This window comes from Prionailurus viverrinus, chromosome B1 (assembly GCF_022837055.1).
Source record: "Prionailurus viverrinus isolate Anna chromosome B1, UM_Priviv_1.0, whole genome shotgun sequence".
NCBI lineage: Eukaryota > Metazoa > Chordata > Mammalia > Carnivora > Felidae > Prionailurus > Prionailurus viverrinus.
Genome location: NC_062564.1, coordinates 62,424,325 through 62,442,211, shown reverse-complemented (window position 1 = coordinate 62,442,211; position 17,887 = coordinate 62,424,325). Strand labels below are relative to the sequence as shown.

The 17,887-nt window shown below is 37.5% G+C and overlaps 1 protein-coding gene across 1 annotated transcript in view; it reads left to right on the top strand.

Moving 5' to 3' along the window:
* The window catches only part of TLL1 (tolloid like 1), a 213,543-nt gene that overhangs the window by 92,897 nt on the left and 102,759 nt on the right, over positions 1-17,887 (top strand). The window contains exon 6 of the mRNA XM_047857627.1: positions 14,350-14,528. Within this exon, the coding sequence (XP_047713583.1) occupies positions 14,350-14,528 (179 nt within the window). The remainder of the gene's footprint in view (positions 1-14,349; positions 14,529-17,887) is intronic.

The following is a 17,887-nucleotide window of genomic DNA, read 5'->3' as shown; positions in this document are numbered from 1 at the left end:
GTGCCACACCTGATCTATTCCGAACGCTCTCCTGTGTTCCTTCACCAACTTCCTGCCACTAGAATTATCTTCAAAAAATGCTGGACTGAGCAAGATACCACACTTTTTGAGGTGTTTCAGTGCTTCCTCGGACAGTGGCGTTTTCTAGATTTTCTCCTTACAGGCGGGTAACGAATACTCTCCAAAACAACTGTTCCGTAAGTTGTGAAATGCTGTGTTACATTTCAGTAGGTATTTCTGCAGCAATGTGCTAAGGAGCGCTATGAATATTCAACCAATTGAAGAGAATGTAGAACCCAGTGTTTTTTAAACTTCTTGAAACACGAGAGCACCCATGCCCCTCTTTCAAAAGTGAAGAACACGCATTAGTATCCCAGAAATGTTAGCCTGCGAATAAGATCCAAATCCCTTGATATAACATTTAAAGAATGCCATGAACTTACCACAGCTTCCATCTGCAGCTTCTTCTGCCACCACGTCTCTGCACAAATCCTAGAATGTAGCCAAGTGACATTAATAGCAGCTCCCCAAGCAGTGCTGTGTCCTTTAAAGACGGTTTACTGTGAGAGGTTTCGAGCTTCTCTCCCCTCTGCTTCCACATTCGAACATTTGATTAAATGGAATGGGTGCTTGCTGAGAACACTTGCTAGGGTTTGCCGTCTGCTTTACATTGCATCCCGTCAGGAGGCACGCGCTCTGGGTCTACCACGTCAGTGATGCTGCTGTTGAGCAGTGGAATCCAGCACTGACAGCCAAGTCCCTCCATTGTAAAAGTTCTCATCATTGCAAAAGAGTGATGCTCTAATTGGTTCTTTCCTTTGATCCCGTCTACACTTATTAGCTAGAATCCTTCTATACAGAGGGATGTTCTTTAGTCAGCTATAACTATCTGAATACCCTCTAGTATAGTTTACAATGAGGAAGTAAAAATGCTTAATTCCTTTGGAGGAAATAGTCCTTGCCCGATCACATATAATTTGGGAGGAGGGAATGTATATTTCACTAGGTACTGGGGGAGGATTACGTGATCTGGAGGATCTGGAGGTACTGGGGGAGGATTATGTGATCCCCCACTAGGTACTGGGGGAGGATTTTTCTATCATGTATTCCTACAACATTTAACCTCACTTAAAAAGTAATAAATTTTAGGGGTGCCTGGGTGGTTCAGGCAGTTAAGTGTCTGACTTTGGCTCAGGTCATGATCTCATGGTTTGTGGGTTTGAGCCCTGCATCGGGCTCTGTGCTGACAGCTCAGAGCCTGGAGCCTGCTTCGGATTCTGTGTCTTCCTCTCTCTCTGCTTCTCTCTAGCTTGCGCTCTGTCTCTGTCTCTCTCTCAAAAATAAATAAACATTAAAAATTATTTTTTAAGTAATCAGTTTTAGTTTTGGCTCTATCTAGGGGTCAAAATAGTACATTATTTTTTTCTGTACAGTTTTGGAAAATGCTATAATTTTTTAGTTTTGACTTATTCAGGTAATGTTTTCTTCCAAATTACTCTAATTTTAGCTTGACAGGTTTTGGTTACATTTGGAATGCCTCCTAGTTCTTTATATCTATTTAATATTTAAAAGATCCAAATCTAGACTGTCCTTCCTTCCTTCTGGTTATCTAATAGGAATGGATATAGCTCAGCTTACATATTTCTAAATACATAATGTATTTAGATCAATACATCTTTCTTTTTTCTTTACCACCTTTCAATTTTGTAAAACAAATACAAACAAAGCACTGGCATACATTATTTTATTGATAAATTTCTGTTTGTAACAAATTCATAGTTCCACTCATGTTCTTTCATTAATTTGGCTTTTTTTAAAAAAAATTTTTTCATTTTACTTGTTTTATTCTGCTAAACTATTTTTGCTATTCACTGTCATTTCTTCATGTTTTTTGCTTGTGCTTTTCTGATTGCTTGGACTGCCTTTGTTTCCATTTTTATCAGTGGAAATCATTCACATATTTCTTTGTCACCCATTTCTGAGCTGCCCTCAGTGGGTCATTGCTCTACCCACAGCTATAATAGTTACATTCCCACCATTGGTTCATAGGTCTGCCTTCATCAGTGCTGAGGGCTGGTAGCTTATCTCTGTGTCCCTTGGGGCACCCAGCATGTTGCTTTACAGATAGGTGATCGAGAAAATCCTGACAATTTATGCATCAGCTAAAGCACATTCAATGTAATCCTAAAATAAAATTATGTAAGGATTTAAAGACGTATTGTAGAGCATGCACTTTAATGATTACTGTAATGACTTTAGAGAAATGCATACTGAAGGTGTGAATTGCCCTCAGATCTTTAAATCTGTATTTACACTCTTGGAATTAAATTTTGAGTATTTACATATGCATATAATTTTGACTGTTTTGGTAGTAATATTGCATTTGATCATTTGTTTTGATACTCAGTTTCCCTTTTTACATTTTCAGTGATGGGAAGATTGATACATTTTATAGGAATCGATCATTGGCTTGTTAACCATTCTGACCATTTTGTGACTTCTAAATTTCATTTGGAACTACCACTATTGGCCATAATTTCATGAAACAGTTATTTCATCATTAAGGAGATTTTTCTCTGATGATGCTGTATTTAAATCTCATAGATATTAATCAAAATTATTAAAGAGTTTGGTTGTTGGTAATTACACAACATACTGAGGGCCACTGCAGTCAGATATATGTCAAGTCAAACACATAACACTCCTATTGGACTTTAGTACTGTGTCTTTTATATCATAAAAGCTGTTGCACATAGGGCATCAAATTTAATAATATCTAGTGTAACTCTCCATTGAGTACGGAGAGGCTGTAAAGTAGGGCCACTGATACTGATGGCAACATTGACCGTTCTATTTCTGGCTTTAAAATGGTAGGCAAACACATCTTACCACTTCATATCACTTTTTTCATTTTACTTACCCACTAAGCTTACCCACTAAGGCAACTTGTAGCTATTGTAGTTTTTTCTTTTTAATGTTTATTTATTTCTTTTGAGACAAAGAGTATAAGCAGGGGAGAGGCAGAGGGAGAGAGAGAGAGAGAGAGAGAGAGAGAGAGAGAGAGAGAGAGAGAAAATCCCAAGCAGGCTTCACTCTGTCAGCGCAGAGCCCAATGCAGGGCTCAGTCTCATGAATGATGAGATCATGACTTGAGCTGAAATCAAGAGTCAGAGGCTTAACTGACTGAGCTACCCAGGCACCTTGCTATTGTAGTTTTTAACAAAACAACAGGGGGCTCCGGGGTGGCTCAGTTGGTTAGGCGCCTGCCTCTTGATATGGGCTCAGGTCATTGGGGTGAGATGGAGTTCTGTGTGGGGCATCTGTGCAAAGCATGGAGCCTGCTTTGGATTCTCTCTCCCTCTCTCTCTCTCTCTCTCTCTCTGCCCCTCTCCCGCTTGCACTCTCTCAGTGCTTTCTCATTCAAAATAAATACATAAATAAATAAATATTAAAAATATAAAATAAAACAATAAAAATAGAAGCTAAAATAATGTCCTCATATTAATAGAAGAATTATTAAATGTGGAACAACTTGTACTATTTAGCACGTTCTATTTCCCCTCTTATTTTGCTAGAATCAGCTTTTTTTCACTAAATATTTATTGGGTGCCTAATTCCATATCACATCTTTGGTAAGTGGGAAAATAATAAAGTTTTTAAAAAACAAAAGGTAAAGTTCAGAACTTTTTAGTATATGATATCTTTGATCTGTCTTCAATGGGACGTATGCTTTAACTCTCTCTTCCTATGTTGGCAAAACGTTTAAACTTAACAATAAATACTTTTTAAGTGAATATTTATTGTCATCAGTGGCATTTGTTTATTTCACAAGATTATTAATTATTAGCAAAATGATTATTTTATAACAACTGGTTTGATTTATTTCTTTGTAAGGCAGAAATTTATATATTACTTTTGTCTACTATACAACCTTATATTGCTGAATATCCTCTATTTTTTAAGCACAACTTTTAAATTTTTTACAGTCTTATATTAGTTTCAGGTGTACAATACAGCAATTCAACAATTCTATACATCGTGTGGTGCTCATGTCAACAAGTGCACTCATTAATCCCCATTACCTCTTTAGCCCATCCCCTACTCTCCTCCTCTCTGGTAACTATCAGTTTGTTCACTATAGTTAAGAGTCTGTTTGTTTAAAATTTTTTTAAAAAAATATTTATTTTTGAGAGACAGAGAGAGACAGAGCATGAGCAGGGGAGGGGCAGAGAGGGAGACACAGAATCTGAAGCAGGCTCCAGGCTCTCAGATGTCAGCACAGAGCCCCACGCAGGGCTCGAAGCCACAAACCATGAGATCATGAATGACCTGAGCCAAAGTCAGATGCTCAACAGACTGAGCTACCTAGGTGCCCCAAGAGTCTGTTTCTTAACTTTGTCTCTGTCTTTCTCTTTTTATCCTTTTGCTCATTTGTTTCCTAAATTCCACATATGAAGTGAAGTCATACGGTATTTGTCTTTCTCTGATTGACTTTTTTCACTTAGCATAATACTCCCTAGCTCCATTCAGGTCATTGCAAATGGCAAGATTTCATTGTTTTTTATGGCTGAAGAGTATTCCATTGTATATATATACCACATCTTCTTTATATATTCATCAGTCAGTGCACACTTGTCCATTTTTAATTGGATCATTTGTTTTTTGTGGTGTTGAGTTTGATACATTCTTTACATATTTTGGATACTGTCCCTTTATCAGATATGTCATTTGCAAATATCTTCTCCCATTCAGTAGGTTGCCTTTCAGTTTTATTGACTGTTTCCTTTGCTGCGCAGAAGCTTCTTATTTTGATGTAGTCCCAGTAGTTTGCTTTTGCTTTTGTTTCCCTTGCCTCAGTAAACCTATTTAGAAGGAAGTTTCTACAGCCAGCGTCAAAGAGATTACTGCCTGTGTTCTCCTCTAGGAATTTTATGGTTTCAGGTCTCAGATTTAGGTATTTAACCCATGAATATCCTCTATTTTATATTACCTCTCTTATTCTACTAGATAGTTTCTTGAACAATCTTACTGTTTTCCTACCTGCTAAATGTTAATGATTCCTTAAAAACAGCTAACCAAACAAATAAGCTTAGGGTTAACTTAGTTACTTATTTATTTTTATTTTTATTTTTTTTAGATTTTATGTTTTAAATTGTCTTTAGCTTTGGTCAGTTTGGTTATTCAGATTATGGCAGTAGTCACTTATATCCTTACCTACAGCATTTTCATTTTGTGCCACTTATTGTCCCAAATGGCGGACTATAAAATTGAACATGAGGTGTTTTTCTCTGCAAGGAAGTTACAGTTTGACAGAAGAGGGGTGCCAGCCAGGATTCCTGCTTGCAAACAATAGGGACTGGTTAACGTAAGCAGAAAACAACAACTCATTGGATTACTACATAATGTATAGAATCACATGAATGGAAAAAGTGGAGAGCCAGGTTGACGGAGGTATTGGGGGAAGATTATGTTTAACCCCTGGCCATAAACATCCTCACCCCTGCTTTGGGTACTCTGTGATAACCACCAGAGTCTTAGCTCCCTTCTGCACTTAACAAGACCTGTTCTTGTAGCAGTATTTATTAATTTATTAATTTATTTATTTTGAAAATGATCTTTTCCCAGTTTGATTATAATGTAAATAACATAGAACATTGTATTAGTTTAATGTGTCTACCATGAAGTGTTGATATATGCATATGTTGTGAAATGATTCCCACACGGGTCGCCTGGGTGGCTCAGTTGGTTAAGCATCCAACTTCAGCTCAGGTCATGATCTCATGGTTTGTGAGTTCAAGCCCCACATCAGGCTCTGTGCTGACAGCTCAGAGCCTTGGAGCCTGCTTCAGATTCTGTGTCTCCCTTTCTCTCTGCCCCGCCCCTGCTTGCACTCTCTCTCTCTCTAAAAAATAAATAAACATTAAAAATTTTTTGAAATGATTCCCACAATAAATTTAGGTAACAGACATCACCTCACATAGTTGCAACATTTTTATTTTCCCGATGAGAACTTTTAGATTTGCTTTCTTAGCAACTTTGTAGTATGTGATAGAGTATTACTAACTTCAGTGACCATGCTATACATTACACTTGCAGGACTTATTTATCTTGTAACTGGAAGTTTGTACCTTTTAACCCCTTTCACTCATTTGACCCACCCACTACTTCCCACCCCAAGCTCTTGCAATTACCAGTGTGTTCTAGGTATCTATGGAGCTGTACTATCTATAGCCTGACTATATTTTAGGCGCTAGAGATATCAGTGTGTAAAACGTGTAAGTTGTCTGCCCACAAATAGCTTATGTTCTAGGATAAGGCGTCAGAAAAAACCATGAAAATAAATGAAATATAAAATGTATTAATAGACCGTAAATTCTAGGGACAGAAAGAAAAGCCATGTAAATGGTATGGAAAGGCATTTGCACAAAAACTTGAAAAAGCAGGTGAAACAACTTGTATGCTGCCTGGGAGAATAGAGTTCCTGACAGAGGAAATAAGTAAAAAGGCTTTAAGGCAAGAGCTTGTCTGTATGCTCAAGGCACAGCAAGGAGACCACATGGCTCAGGTAGAGTGAGTTACAGGGATAGTAAGAAGAGATGGGATCCATATGGTAAGACATTTATGTGTGAAGACCATGTAGGATCTTTACAGTTATTTGTAAGTATGGTACTTTAGATTTTCCTCTGAGCTTTATTAATCAGCTGAAACAACTTATGTCATTGTAATACATAACCCTTAAACCTCAGTAGCTTAGAGTAACGTATTGATTCCTTATTTATAAGGATATTGGATACAGATATTGATTCCTTATTTATATTGCATGTCCATCACTGGTTGGCTGTGTCTCACTCCAGAGTTATCACTTTAATGTTCAGTATGATGGCGAAACCTCTTTTTAGAACATTGCAATTGTGGCAGATCAAACAGAGACAGTATTGACAACCATGTTGACTATTAAAGATTCTCTCTGGGGGCACCTGGGTGGCTCAGATGGTTAAGCATCTGACTTTGGCTCTGGTCATGATCTCAGGTTCCGTGAGTTCAAGCCTGCACCAGGGTCTGTGCTGACAGCTCAGAACTTGGAGCCTGCTTCAGATTCTGTGTCTACTCTCTCTGCTCCTCCCTTGCTGACACTCTTGTCTCTCTCACTCTTAAAAATAAACATAAAAAAAAATTAAAGATTCTCTCAGAATTTACACAGTTTGTGCTCACATGACATTATCCTGAGCAAGTCACATAACCAAACTCAACATCAATGGTATAAGGAAGTATAATTATCTTCCAGTGAGGGGTAATGAATGTTTTTGAACATTGACGCAATTTGTCATAGAACCATTGGAGACTATTCAGAAGAGACGTAATATGACTTTACATTTTTAAATTATTTCAATGTTAAGTAAAGACTGCTGTGGAGAGGACATCTTCTTGGATGTCATGATAGATTATCTTATAGGCAACTTCCAATGGTGCTTTGGTTCCCCAGTCTGAGGCAAAGGTAAGGAGTAGCAGGTTTGAGATTACTTGATTACTGTCTGTGGTTCAGAGAGAGGTGTCGCTTCTCTATAGATGGTGAAACTTTTTCTTGAGACAATAAGTAGAAATTTTGGTGGTCAGATTTTAAAAGCAGCACACTAATTAGAAATAAAAAAAAACAAAAGCCATATACAAGAAAAATGGCATCACCTGAGCTACATTAGAGGCTAATACCTAGACATCCTTAAACCACTTTTTTATAAACTACACATATTACACTGTCATTCCACACCTAGTTCTGTGTGCATATATTTAGTTATTTATTCATCTGAGCATCCAGAATTATTCTCGACCTAAAACACTATGAATCAAATCACCATATTTTTCTTCTTTCACAGGAGCATTGTAAGTCAGTGGGAAATGTATTTTCAATTTCTGTTTTGGAATCCCACCTTGTATATTGGAAATTGCTATGGGTGAAATTATGGTAAAGAAGGCGTTTTAGATTAAATAAGTTGACCACATGGCTTGACTATCTCCCAGATTTTTATTTGCGACGTATTTTCTTATTTGAATACAACCAGCAAGAATGACTTAGCATGTGTAATTTAGTTGCTATATAGTCATCAAATATTTGTTTAACTACTTCTGCTCTATGGTAGTGAATGATTCAGTTTAAATATCTCCAAAATTTGCAAATTTTGTGTTTTTCTACATCTAATACTTTACTGTTTGGGTATTTGATAAATATCTGTGTTTAGGTTGAAAAATGCTATTAAATATGGGAGCAAAACCAAGATTTCCTGGTTTTTTTTCTTACCGGTTACCTCTTTTTTTGTTATTGACTTATCAAGCTTTGTTAACTGTTATAATAGACTCATAAATAATAAATCTGTGGCATAGGATAAGATGGTTAAGGCTTTAAAGCCTACAGAAATAATTGCAATGACAAATATTTGTATTTGTGAACAATCAAAAGGACTACTGAATATGCTTACTGTGGAAAGTGAAAACTTGTGAAATTCCTTTGAATCATTTGGGCAATTAATTTTTGGAAATTTTCTATTTTAATTTGATAAATTTAAAAAATTGTTTGCTTAAATCATTTTTGATCAAGAGCAAGAATTTAGAATAATAGTCATAAAAGTAATCGCGGGGCTTGAAAAAGTTTAGAGGACAGCAGAGAATCTATTGCTACAGAGATCCGGGGACTAAGAAACAGTCATGAGGAGCTAAAAAATGCTGTAAATGAGGTGCAAAATAAAATGGAGGCGACCACAGCTCAGATTGAAGAGGCAGAGGAGAGAATAGGTGAATTAGAAGACAAAATTATGGAAAAAGAGGAAGCTGAGAAAAAGAGAGATTAAAAAAAAATCCAGGAGTGTGAGGGGAGAATTAGAGAACTAAGTGATGCATTCAAATGGAATAATATCCATATCATAGGAGTTCCTGAAGAGAAAGAGAGAGAGAAAGGGGCTGAAGGTGTACTTGAACAAATCATAGCTGAGAACTTCCCTGATCTTGGGAAGGAAAAAGGCATTGAAATCCAAGAGGCACAGAGAACTCCCTTCAGACGTAACTTGAATCGATCTTCTGCATGACATATTATAGTGAAACTGGCTGGCAAAATACATGGATAAAGAGAAAATTCTGAAAGCAGCTAGGGATAAACAGGCTCTAACGTATAAAGGGAGACCAATAAGTCTAGTGGCAGATCTATCTACTGAAACTTGGCAGGCCAGAAAGGAATGGCAGGAAATCTTCAATATGATGAACAGAAAAAAATATGCAACCGAGAATCCTTTATCCAGCAAGTCTGTCATTCAGAATAGAAGGAGAGATAAAGGTCTTCCCAAACAAACAAAAACTGAAGGAATTCATCACCACTAAACCAGCCCTACAAGAGATCCTAAAGGGGGCTCTGTGAGTGAAATGTTGCAAGGACCACAAAGTGCCAGGGACATCACTACAAGCATGAAACCTACAGACATCACAATGACTCTAAACCCATATCTTTCTATAATAACACTGAATGTAAATGGACTAAATGCTCCAACCAAAAGACATAGGGTATCAGAATGGATAAAAAAACAAGACCCATCTATTTGCTGTCTACAAGAGACTCATTTTGGGCCTGAGGACACCTTCAGATTGAAAGTGAGGGGATGGAGAACTATCAATCATGCTACTGGAAGTCAAAAGAAAGCTGGAGTAGCCATACTTATATCAGACACACTAGACTTTAAATTAAAGGCTGTAACAAGAGATGCAGAAGGGCATTATATAATAATTACAGGGTTTATCCATCAGGAAGAGCTAACAATGATAAATATCTATGTGCCGAATATGGGAGTCCCCAAATATATAAAACAATTAATCACAAACATAAGCAACCTTATGGATAAGAATGTGGTAATGCAAGGGAGTTTAATACCCCACTTACAACAATGGATAGATCATCTAGACACAGGATCAATAAAGAAACAAGGGCCCTGAATGATACATTGGATCAGATGGCCTTGACAGATATATTTAGAACTCTGCATCCCAAAGGAACAGAATATAGTTTATTCTCGAGTGCACATGGAACATCCTCCAAGATAGACCACATACTGCGTCACAAACAGCCCTTCATATGTATAAAAGAATTGAGATCATACCATGCATACTTTCAGACCACAATGCTATGAAGCTTGAAATCAACCACAGGAAAAAGTCTGGAAAACCTCCAAAAGCATGGAGGTTAAAGAACACCCTACTAAAGAATTAATGGGTCAACCAGGCAATTAGAGAAGAAATTTAAAAATATATGGAAACAAATGAAAATTAAAACACAACAATCCAAACACTTTGGGATGCAGCGAAGGCAGTCCTGAGAGGAAAATACATTGCAATCCAGGCCTATCTCAAGAAACAAGAAAAATCCCAAATACAAAATCTAACAGCACACCTAAAGGAAATAGAGGCAGAACAGCAAAGATGCCCCAAACCCAGCAGAAGAAGAGAAATAATAAAGATCAGAGCAGAAATAAACAATATAGAATCTAAAAAAAATAACTGTAGGGCAGATCAATGAAACGAAGAGCTGGTGTTTTGAAAAAATAAACAAAATTGATAAACCTCTAGCCAGGCTTCTCAAAAAGAAAAGGGAGATGACCCAAATAGATAAAATCATGAATGAAAATGGAATTATTACAACCAATCCCTCAGAGATACAAACAATTATCAGGGAATACTATGAAAAAATATATGCCAAAAAACTGGACAACCTGGAAGAAATGGACAAATTCCTAAGCACCCACACACTTCCAAAACTCAAATAGGAAGAAATATAAAACTTGAATAGACACATAACCAGCAAAGAAATTGAAATAGTCATCAAAAATTTCCCAACAAATAAGAGTCCAGGACCAGATGGCTTCCCGGGAGAATTCTACCAGACATTTAAAGCAGAGATAATGCCTATCCTTCTCAAGCTGTTCCAACAAATAGAAAGGGAAGGAAAACTCCCAGACTCATTCTATGAAGACAGCATTACTTTGATTCCTAAACCAGACAGAGACCCAGCAAAAAGAGAACTACAGGCCAATATCCCTGATGAATATGGATGCAAAAATTCTCAATAAGATACTAGCAAATAGAATTTAACAGCATATCAAAAGAATTATTCACCTTGATCAAGTGGGATTCATTCCTGGGCTGTAGGGCTGGTCCAACATTCACAAATCAATCAATGTGATACATCACATTAATAAAAGAAAAGAAAAGAACCATATGATCCTGGTCAATTGATGCAGAAAAAACATTTGACAAAATTCAGCATCCCTTCTTAGTAAAAACCCTCGAGAAAGTCGGGATAGAAGGAACATACTTAGATATCATAAAAGCCATTTATGAAAAGCCCACAGCTAATATCATCCTTGATGGGGAAAAACTGATAGCTTTCCCCCTGAGATCAGGAACACAACAGGGATGTCCACTCTCACTGCTGTTGTTTAACATAGTGTTGGAAGTTCTAGCATCAGCAATCAGACAACAAAAGGAAGTCAAAGGCATCAAAATTGGCAAAGATGAAGTCAAGCTTTCACTTTTTGCAGATGACATGATATTATACATGGAAAATCCGACAGACTCCACCAGAAGTCTGCTAGAACTGATACATGAATTCAGCAAAGTCGCAGGATACAAAAATCAATGTACAGAAATCAGTTGCATTCTTATACATTAATAATGAAGCAACAGAAAGACAAATAAAGAATGTGATCCCATTCACAGTTGCACCATGAAACATAAAAAACCTAGGAATACACCTAATGAAAGATGTAAAAGATCTGTATGCTGAAAACTATAGAAAGCTTATGAACAAAATTGAAGAAGTTATAAAGAAATGGAAAAACATTCTGTGCTCATGGATTGGAAGAATAAATATTGTTAAAATGTCAATACTCCCCAAAGCTATCTACACATTCAATGCAATCTGAATCAAAATTGCACCAGCATGCTTCTCGAAGCAAGAATAACCAATCCTAAAATTTGTATGAAACCACAAAAGGCCCCGGATAGCCAAAGTAATTTTGAAGAAGAAGACCAAAGCAGGAGGCATCACAATCTCAGACTTTAGCCTCTACTACAAAGCTGCAGTCATCAAGACAGCATGGTATTGGCACAAAAACAGACAATGGAATAGAGTAGAGACTCCAGAAGTGGACTCACAAAAGTATGGCCATCTAATCTTTGACAAAACAGGGAAGAATATCTAATGGAAAAAAGAGTCTCTTTAACAAATGGTGCTGGGAGAGCTGGACAGCAACATGCAGAAGGATGAAACTAGACCACTTTCTTACACCATTCACAAAAACAAACGCAAAATGGATAAAGGACCTGAATGTGAGACAGGAAACCATCAAAACCCTAGAGGAGACAGCAGGAAAAAACCTCTCTGACCTCAGCTACAGCAATTTCTTACTTGACAAACCCCAAAAGCAAGGGAATTAAAAGCAAAAATGTACTTTTGGGACCTCATGAAGACAAAAAGTTTCTGCACTGCAAAGGAAACAATCAACAAAACTAAAAGGCAACCAATGGAATGGGAAACGGTATTTGCAAATGACATATCGGACAAAGGGCTAGTATCCAAAAATCTATAAAGAGCTCACCAAACTCCACACCCGAAAAACAACCCAGTGAAGAAATGGGCAGAAAACATGAATAGACACTTCTCTAAAGAAGACATCTGGATGGCCAACAGGCACATGAAAAGATGCTCAACATCGCTTTTCATCAGGGAAATACAAATCAAAACCACCCTCAGATACTGTAACCTCACGCCAGTCAGAGTGGCTAAAATGAACAAATCAGGAGACTCTAGATGCTGGCGAGGATGTGGAGAAACGGGAACCCTCTTGCACTGTTGGTGGGAATGCAAACTGCTGAGTCGCTCTGGAAAACAGTGTGGGGGTCCCTCAGAAAATTAAAAATAGATCTACCCTATGACACAGCAATAGCACTGCTAGGAATTGACCCAAGGAATACAGGAGCACTGATGCATAGGGGCACTTGTACCCCAATGTTTATAGCAGCACTTTCAACAATAGCCAAATTATGGAAAGAGCCTAAATGTCCATCAACTGATGAATGGATAAAGAAATTGTGGTTTATATACCCAATGGAATACTACGTGGCAATGAGTAAGAATGAAATGGCCTTTTGTAGCAACGTGGGTGGAACTGGAGAGTGTTATGCTAAGTGAAATAAGTCATACAGAGAAAGACAGATACCATATGTTTTCACTCTTGTGTGGATCCTGAGAAACTTAACAGAAGACCATGGGGTAGGGGAAGGAAAAAAAAAGAGGTTAGAGAGGGAGGGAGCCAAAACATAAGAGACTCTTAAAAACTGAGAACAAACTGAGGGTTGATGGGGGTGGGAGGGAGGGGCGATTGGGTGATGGGTATTGAGGAGGGCACCTGTTGGGATGAGCACTGGGTGTTGTATGGAAACCAATTTGACAATAAATTTCATATTTTAAAAAAATAAATAGGAAATAAAAAGAAATACAAAATTGTTTGGCGTCTTGTGTATCATGATCACCAACTATCCAAGACCAATTGCTTACCCTCAATTGATGTCTCAGGGTGTGATTCTATAGATAAGCATTTTAATGTAAACCTTAACTATCAAAGTTTTAGATATAATTATATTTATATTAGCAAGTGTCATAATTATGCCGGCTGTTGATTTTTCTTCACCAGTTAACTCTAGATAATTTACCTTTTGAAACTAATTTTTCCTTCATTGGCTCCTTCTTTTAAAAGTTTTCTTCTGGAGATAAATTCTCCCATGAGTAGGAAAAGTAACTCCGTTTTTGATTAACTGTCTTTCTTTCATAAAGAAATTTAATTCTGTTTATTTTAAAGAGGAACAATAAACTTTGTTTTTTTATTCAAAACTGAAATAATGGATTATTGCCAGGTAACCATAGTGACAAAGTAGTTACTTACCACAGTAGATGGATTTTGAGAATAAAAAACTATATTAGTATTAAATGTGGGCTGATAATTAATTGTGGGTTTAGCACATTAATCACCATCATAAGTATTTGATTTTCTGATATCTTTTGAATTCTCCCAATGATGATTGAAGGCATATCTTGTAACATATGAGTTAGTGAAAAAGCACTTCCAGTGATTATGTGAGGATGTGTGTTGTATGTAAGTTTACCAGGATATTAGAAATGGGCTGTATTTATTGATGAAAGGCTGTTCTGCCTCTGAATGTATTGGGCTTTGTAGGCCATTGTAATTCTTCCCAAAGTTTCATCATACTGTAACTCATTTATCATTTCCACCACCATCTCCCTTTTCTCCTTTATTGCAGATGCTGCTCTTATGTGGGTCGGCGTGGAAATGGGCCTCAGGCAATCTCTATTGGCAAGAACTGTGATAAATTTGGAATTGTTGTTCATGAATTGGGCCATGTGATAGGCTTTTGGCATGAACACACACGACCAGATCGAGATAACCATGTCACTATCATAAGAGAAAACATCCAGCCAGGTGAGAGGCTTTAGAATATGTTGGGTTTAAGGTTGACAGAATATCTTTTAGTTGTGTTTACAGTATTTATTTAAGTTTTTCTTAAAAAAATGTGAACTGATTTTTCGATATGGTAGAATCAGCGTTTTGCTGATTAAAAAAATACCCATGATGGTATTATATTTTTAATTTGTTTTCCTTCAGACTGGATGATCTTAGGTACTTTTCATGCTTGATCTTTTTTCTTAAGGTTTAGCTGTTTTATTTCTAAACTTCTGTGCTTTCCAAGAGTGGGTGTAGGCTATTGAGCCACAAATTGATAGTATTAAATTTTTAACAGCATTTTTAATACTTAGCTCTATACTTTATATGGTAGGGATTTAGAAAAGATCCCAGGTTTGACATGAAATGTGCTGCTACCATAGAAATCTATATTATACCAGGGACAATTTTTGGAGAAAATTTCAGGGAAATGAGTCATTTCTGGGATAGTCTAAATAGTTTCTTTGAGAATTCTCCTTCAACTACCCTGAAGATAAATTCTTAAGAATTTTTTCAGTAGTTGAAATATCAGATATAATTAGAATTTAATTTTCTCTGATAGTCGATGTGTGATAATAACCTTATTTTAAAGCTTTTTATTTAACTTTCATAAATTCTTAAGGATCAGTACATTTCAATTACCAAAAGATGAATTCTGTTTTTTGGAATCATCTTATAAGGTCATATGTATTTCAAGCATTAGAAAAGTAAATATTTGTCCTTATTTCTTTATTCGTGGCAAGTTTTAAGTTACAAACATTGAATTCCTTAGAATTTCTTGTAATTAATGATATTGATCTATGTATTTGCTCATCACATGTTTGGTTCTAATTATTTATTGAGGCATTGTTAGATGTTGAAAATGCTGTGATGAAAAATATAAGGCTTCATGTGGGGTATGTGCGTATATATACATGATTGTAAGTGGGTGAGAAGAGTAATTATAGTCATATGATGAGAATACCATAAAGTCCCAGCAACGTGTAACAAAATGCCTTGGTGAGTCAAGGGAGATGTCACAAAGGAACTGAAAAGTGTTGAAAGTGCACCGAAGAGTTATAGAATTTTAAGCTGTAAAAAAAATCATGATCATAGCTATAATTATAGAAAATCAAATCATTTTTATTTTCCCATTATGGCTACATGGTATGTTGCAAATGGGAGATGAGTTGGTAATTACCTAATGAGGTTACATCGTAGGGGATATTCTATATGAAGCTAGGGAACTTAGATTTTATCTTTTTTTTTTAATATTTATTCATTTTTGAGAGAGAGAAAGGGAGAGACAGAGTGTGAGTGGGGGGAGGGGCAGAGAGAGAGACACACAGAATCTGAAGCAGGCTCTGGGCTCTGAGCTGTCAGCACGGGGACTGATGCAGGGCTTGAACTCTTGACCTGAGCTGAAGCCTGGTGATTAACCAACTGAGCAACCCAGGTGCCCCAGATTTTATCTTTTAGCTACTGAGAATAATTGATGATTGAAAGCAGAACAAGTTCTGATTTTTTAAAAAAAAAGATAAAAAAAAAAGAATTCTTTCAGCTTTGAGATCCTTAACTGAGGATGGGAAAGTTGAGGTGGGGAGGATGAACCTAAGTTAAGGAAACCTATAAGAAGATTAAATAAGTAACTTATAAGAGATGACTAAGTCTTCAGTCAAGGAAGTGCAGTTCAAGAAGAATAAGAGGCAGTGACCTTTCAAATATATTTTAAGAGGAACACTAACATAGGAAGGAAAATCTTCAAGGATTTATTTTTAGGCAACAGGATGAATGGTGACATCATCAAATGAAGGAAGAAATATGGATAAAGCAACATAATTTTTAGAGTGAGAAAGACAGATAATGATTTTATTTAGGAAATCCTTGATTTTGAGAAGCCATTGGATTATCCAAATGGAAGTGGTTAGTACACAAAGGAAAAGTGAGTCTAAACTTCAGCCTGTATCTAGAGAAGGAAATTTGATGGTAGATTTGACTGTCTAGGGAAATATTGAAGGGAGAGGAAAATACACCTGAGGATAGAAAGTAGGAGATGGCAAAAAATCCCCCCAAAGACCAATAAGGTTTGGTCTAAAAGGTAGAAGAAAAATCATTGAATATGATGTCCTAGGGAAGAGGTCATTTCAAGACTGATAAAGTAGGAGAAGAGGAGAGGGTGGTTCCAGATGGCAGTCTAAAAATATCCTGAACTCACTTCCTGCCATGGACACAACAAACTACAGCTATGCGTGGAATACTTTCTCTGAAAATATCTTGATAACTAGATGAACAGGGCCTCTCCAACAAAGGATTAAAGACCCACGTGGAGAGAGGGTAGGAGAGGTGGAGACATACCTGCTGCCAAAAAATCCAGTTCTAGGCCTGATGACCCCTAATCAGATGAGATCTCAAAAGTTCAGCACTTCCCCCTGTGGAGCAAGGGGTTTGGGCCCTACATCAGACACCTCAACCTTTGGGTCCTGCACGGGAAAGATGAGCCCCCCAAACATAAAACCATGAGGGATTGTATCCAGGAGAAGAATAGAACTGGAAGGAACGGAGAACCTGCCTTTAAGGGGCTCACATGCAGACTCACGCACCCTATGACCCAGTGCAAAAACAGCAGCTTGAAAAGCACCTAGTCCTTATGTGAAGCAGACCCAATGACTAATCGTAAAGTGACCACTAGACAGGAAGGAATGTGTTGGGACTCTCCAGGGACAGAAGGAGTGGTAGGTGCCATTTTTTTCAACCTCTTTCTCCTTGCTAATGCCGACACTGGTGGGTGCCATTTTAGCAATGTCTGCCTAACCTGCTTGCGCAGGTAGGCGCAGACCCCCTCACCGTGCCTCAGCTATGCCACAGCCAGCTGGGAGAGCACCCTTCTCCACACTAGAACCATGTCACAGTCAGCCAGACAAGAGGCTTTCCCTCTCAAAGCACAGATCTACCACAGCTAGGCAAATGCCCTACCCCTCCTGTGCCATAGCCATACCACAGCCGGGCAAGCACCTCACAGCCATGGCTGTGGCTCTGCCACCGCTGGTGGGTGCATGTACCCCACACAGGGGATACCTTGGAGTGTCTGGCTCTGGTAGCCAAGGGGATTTTGTTCCCGGGCCTCATGGGTCATCTTCTACACAAAGCCCGTTCTTCGAGACTGGGAGATGTAGCTGTTCTGCCTCATACATGGGAACAAATACAGAAGAGGCAAAATGAGACAGGGGAATATATTTCAAATGAAAGACAAGACAAAACCTCAGATAATGATCTTAATGAAACAGAGATACATAGTCTACCTGATAAAAAGTTCAAAGTAATGGCCAGAACGTTGCTCACTTCACCAGGGAGAAGAATGG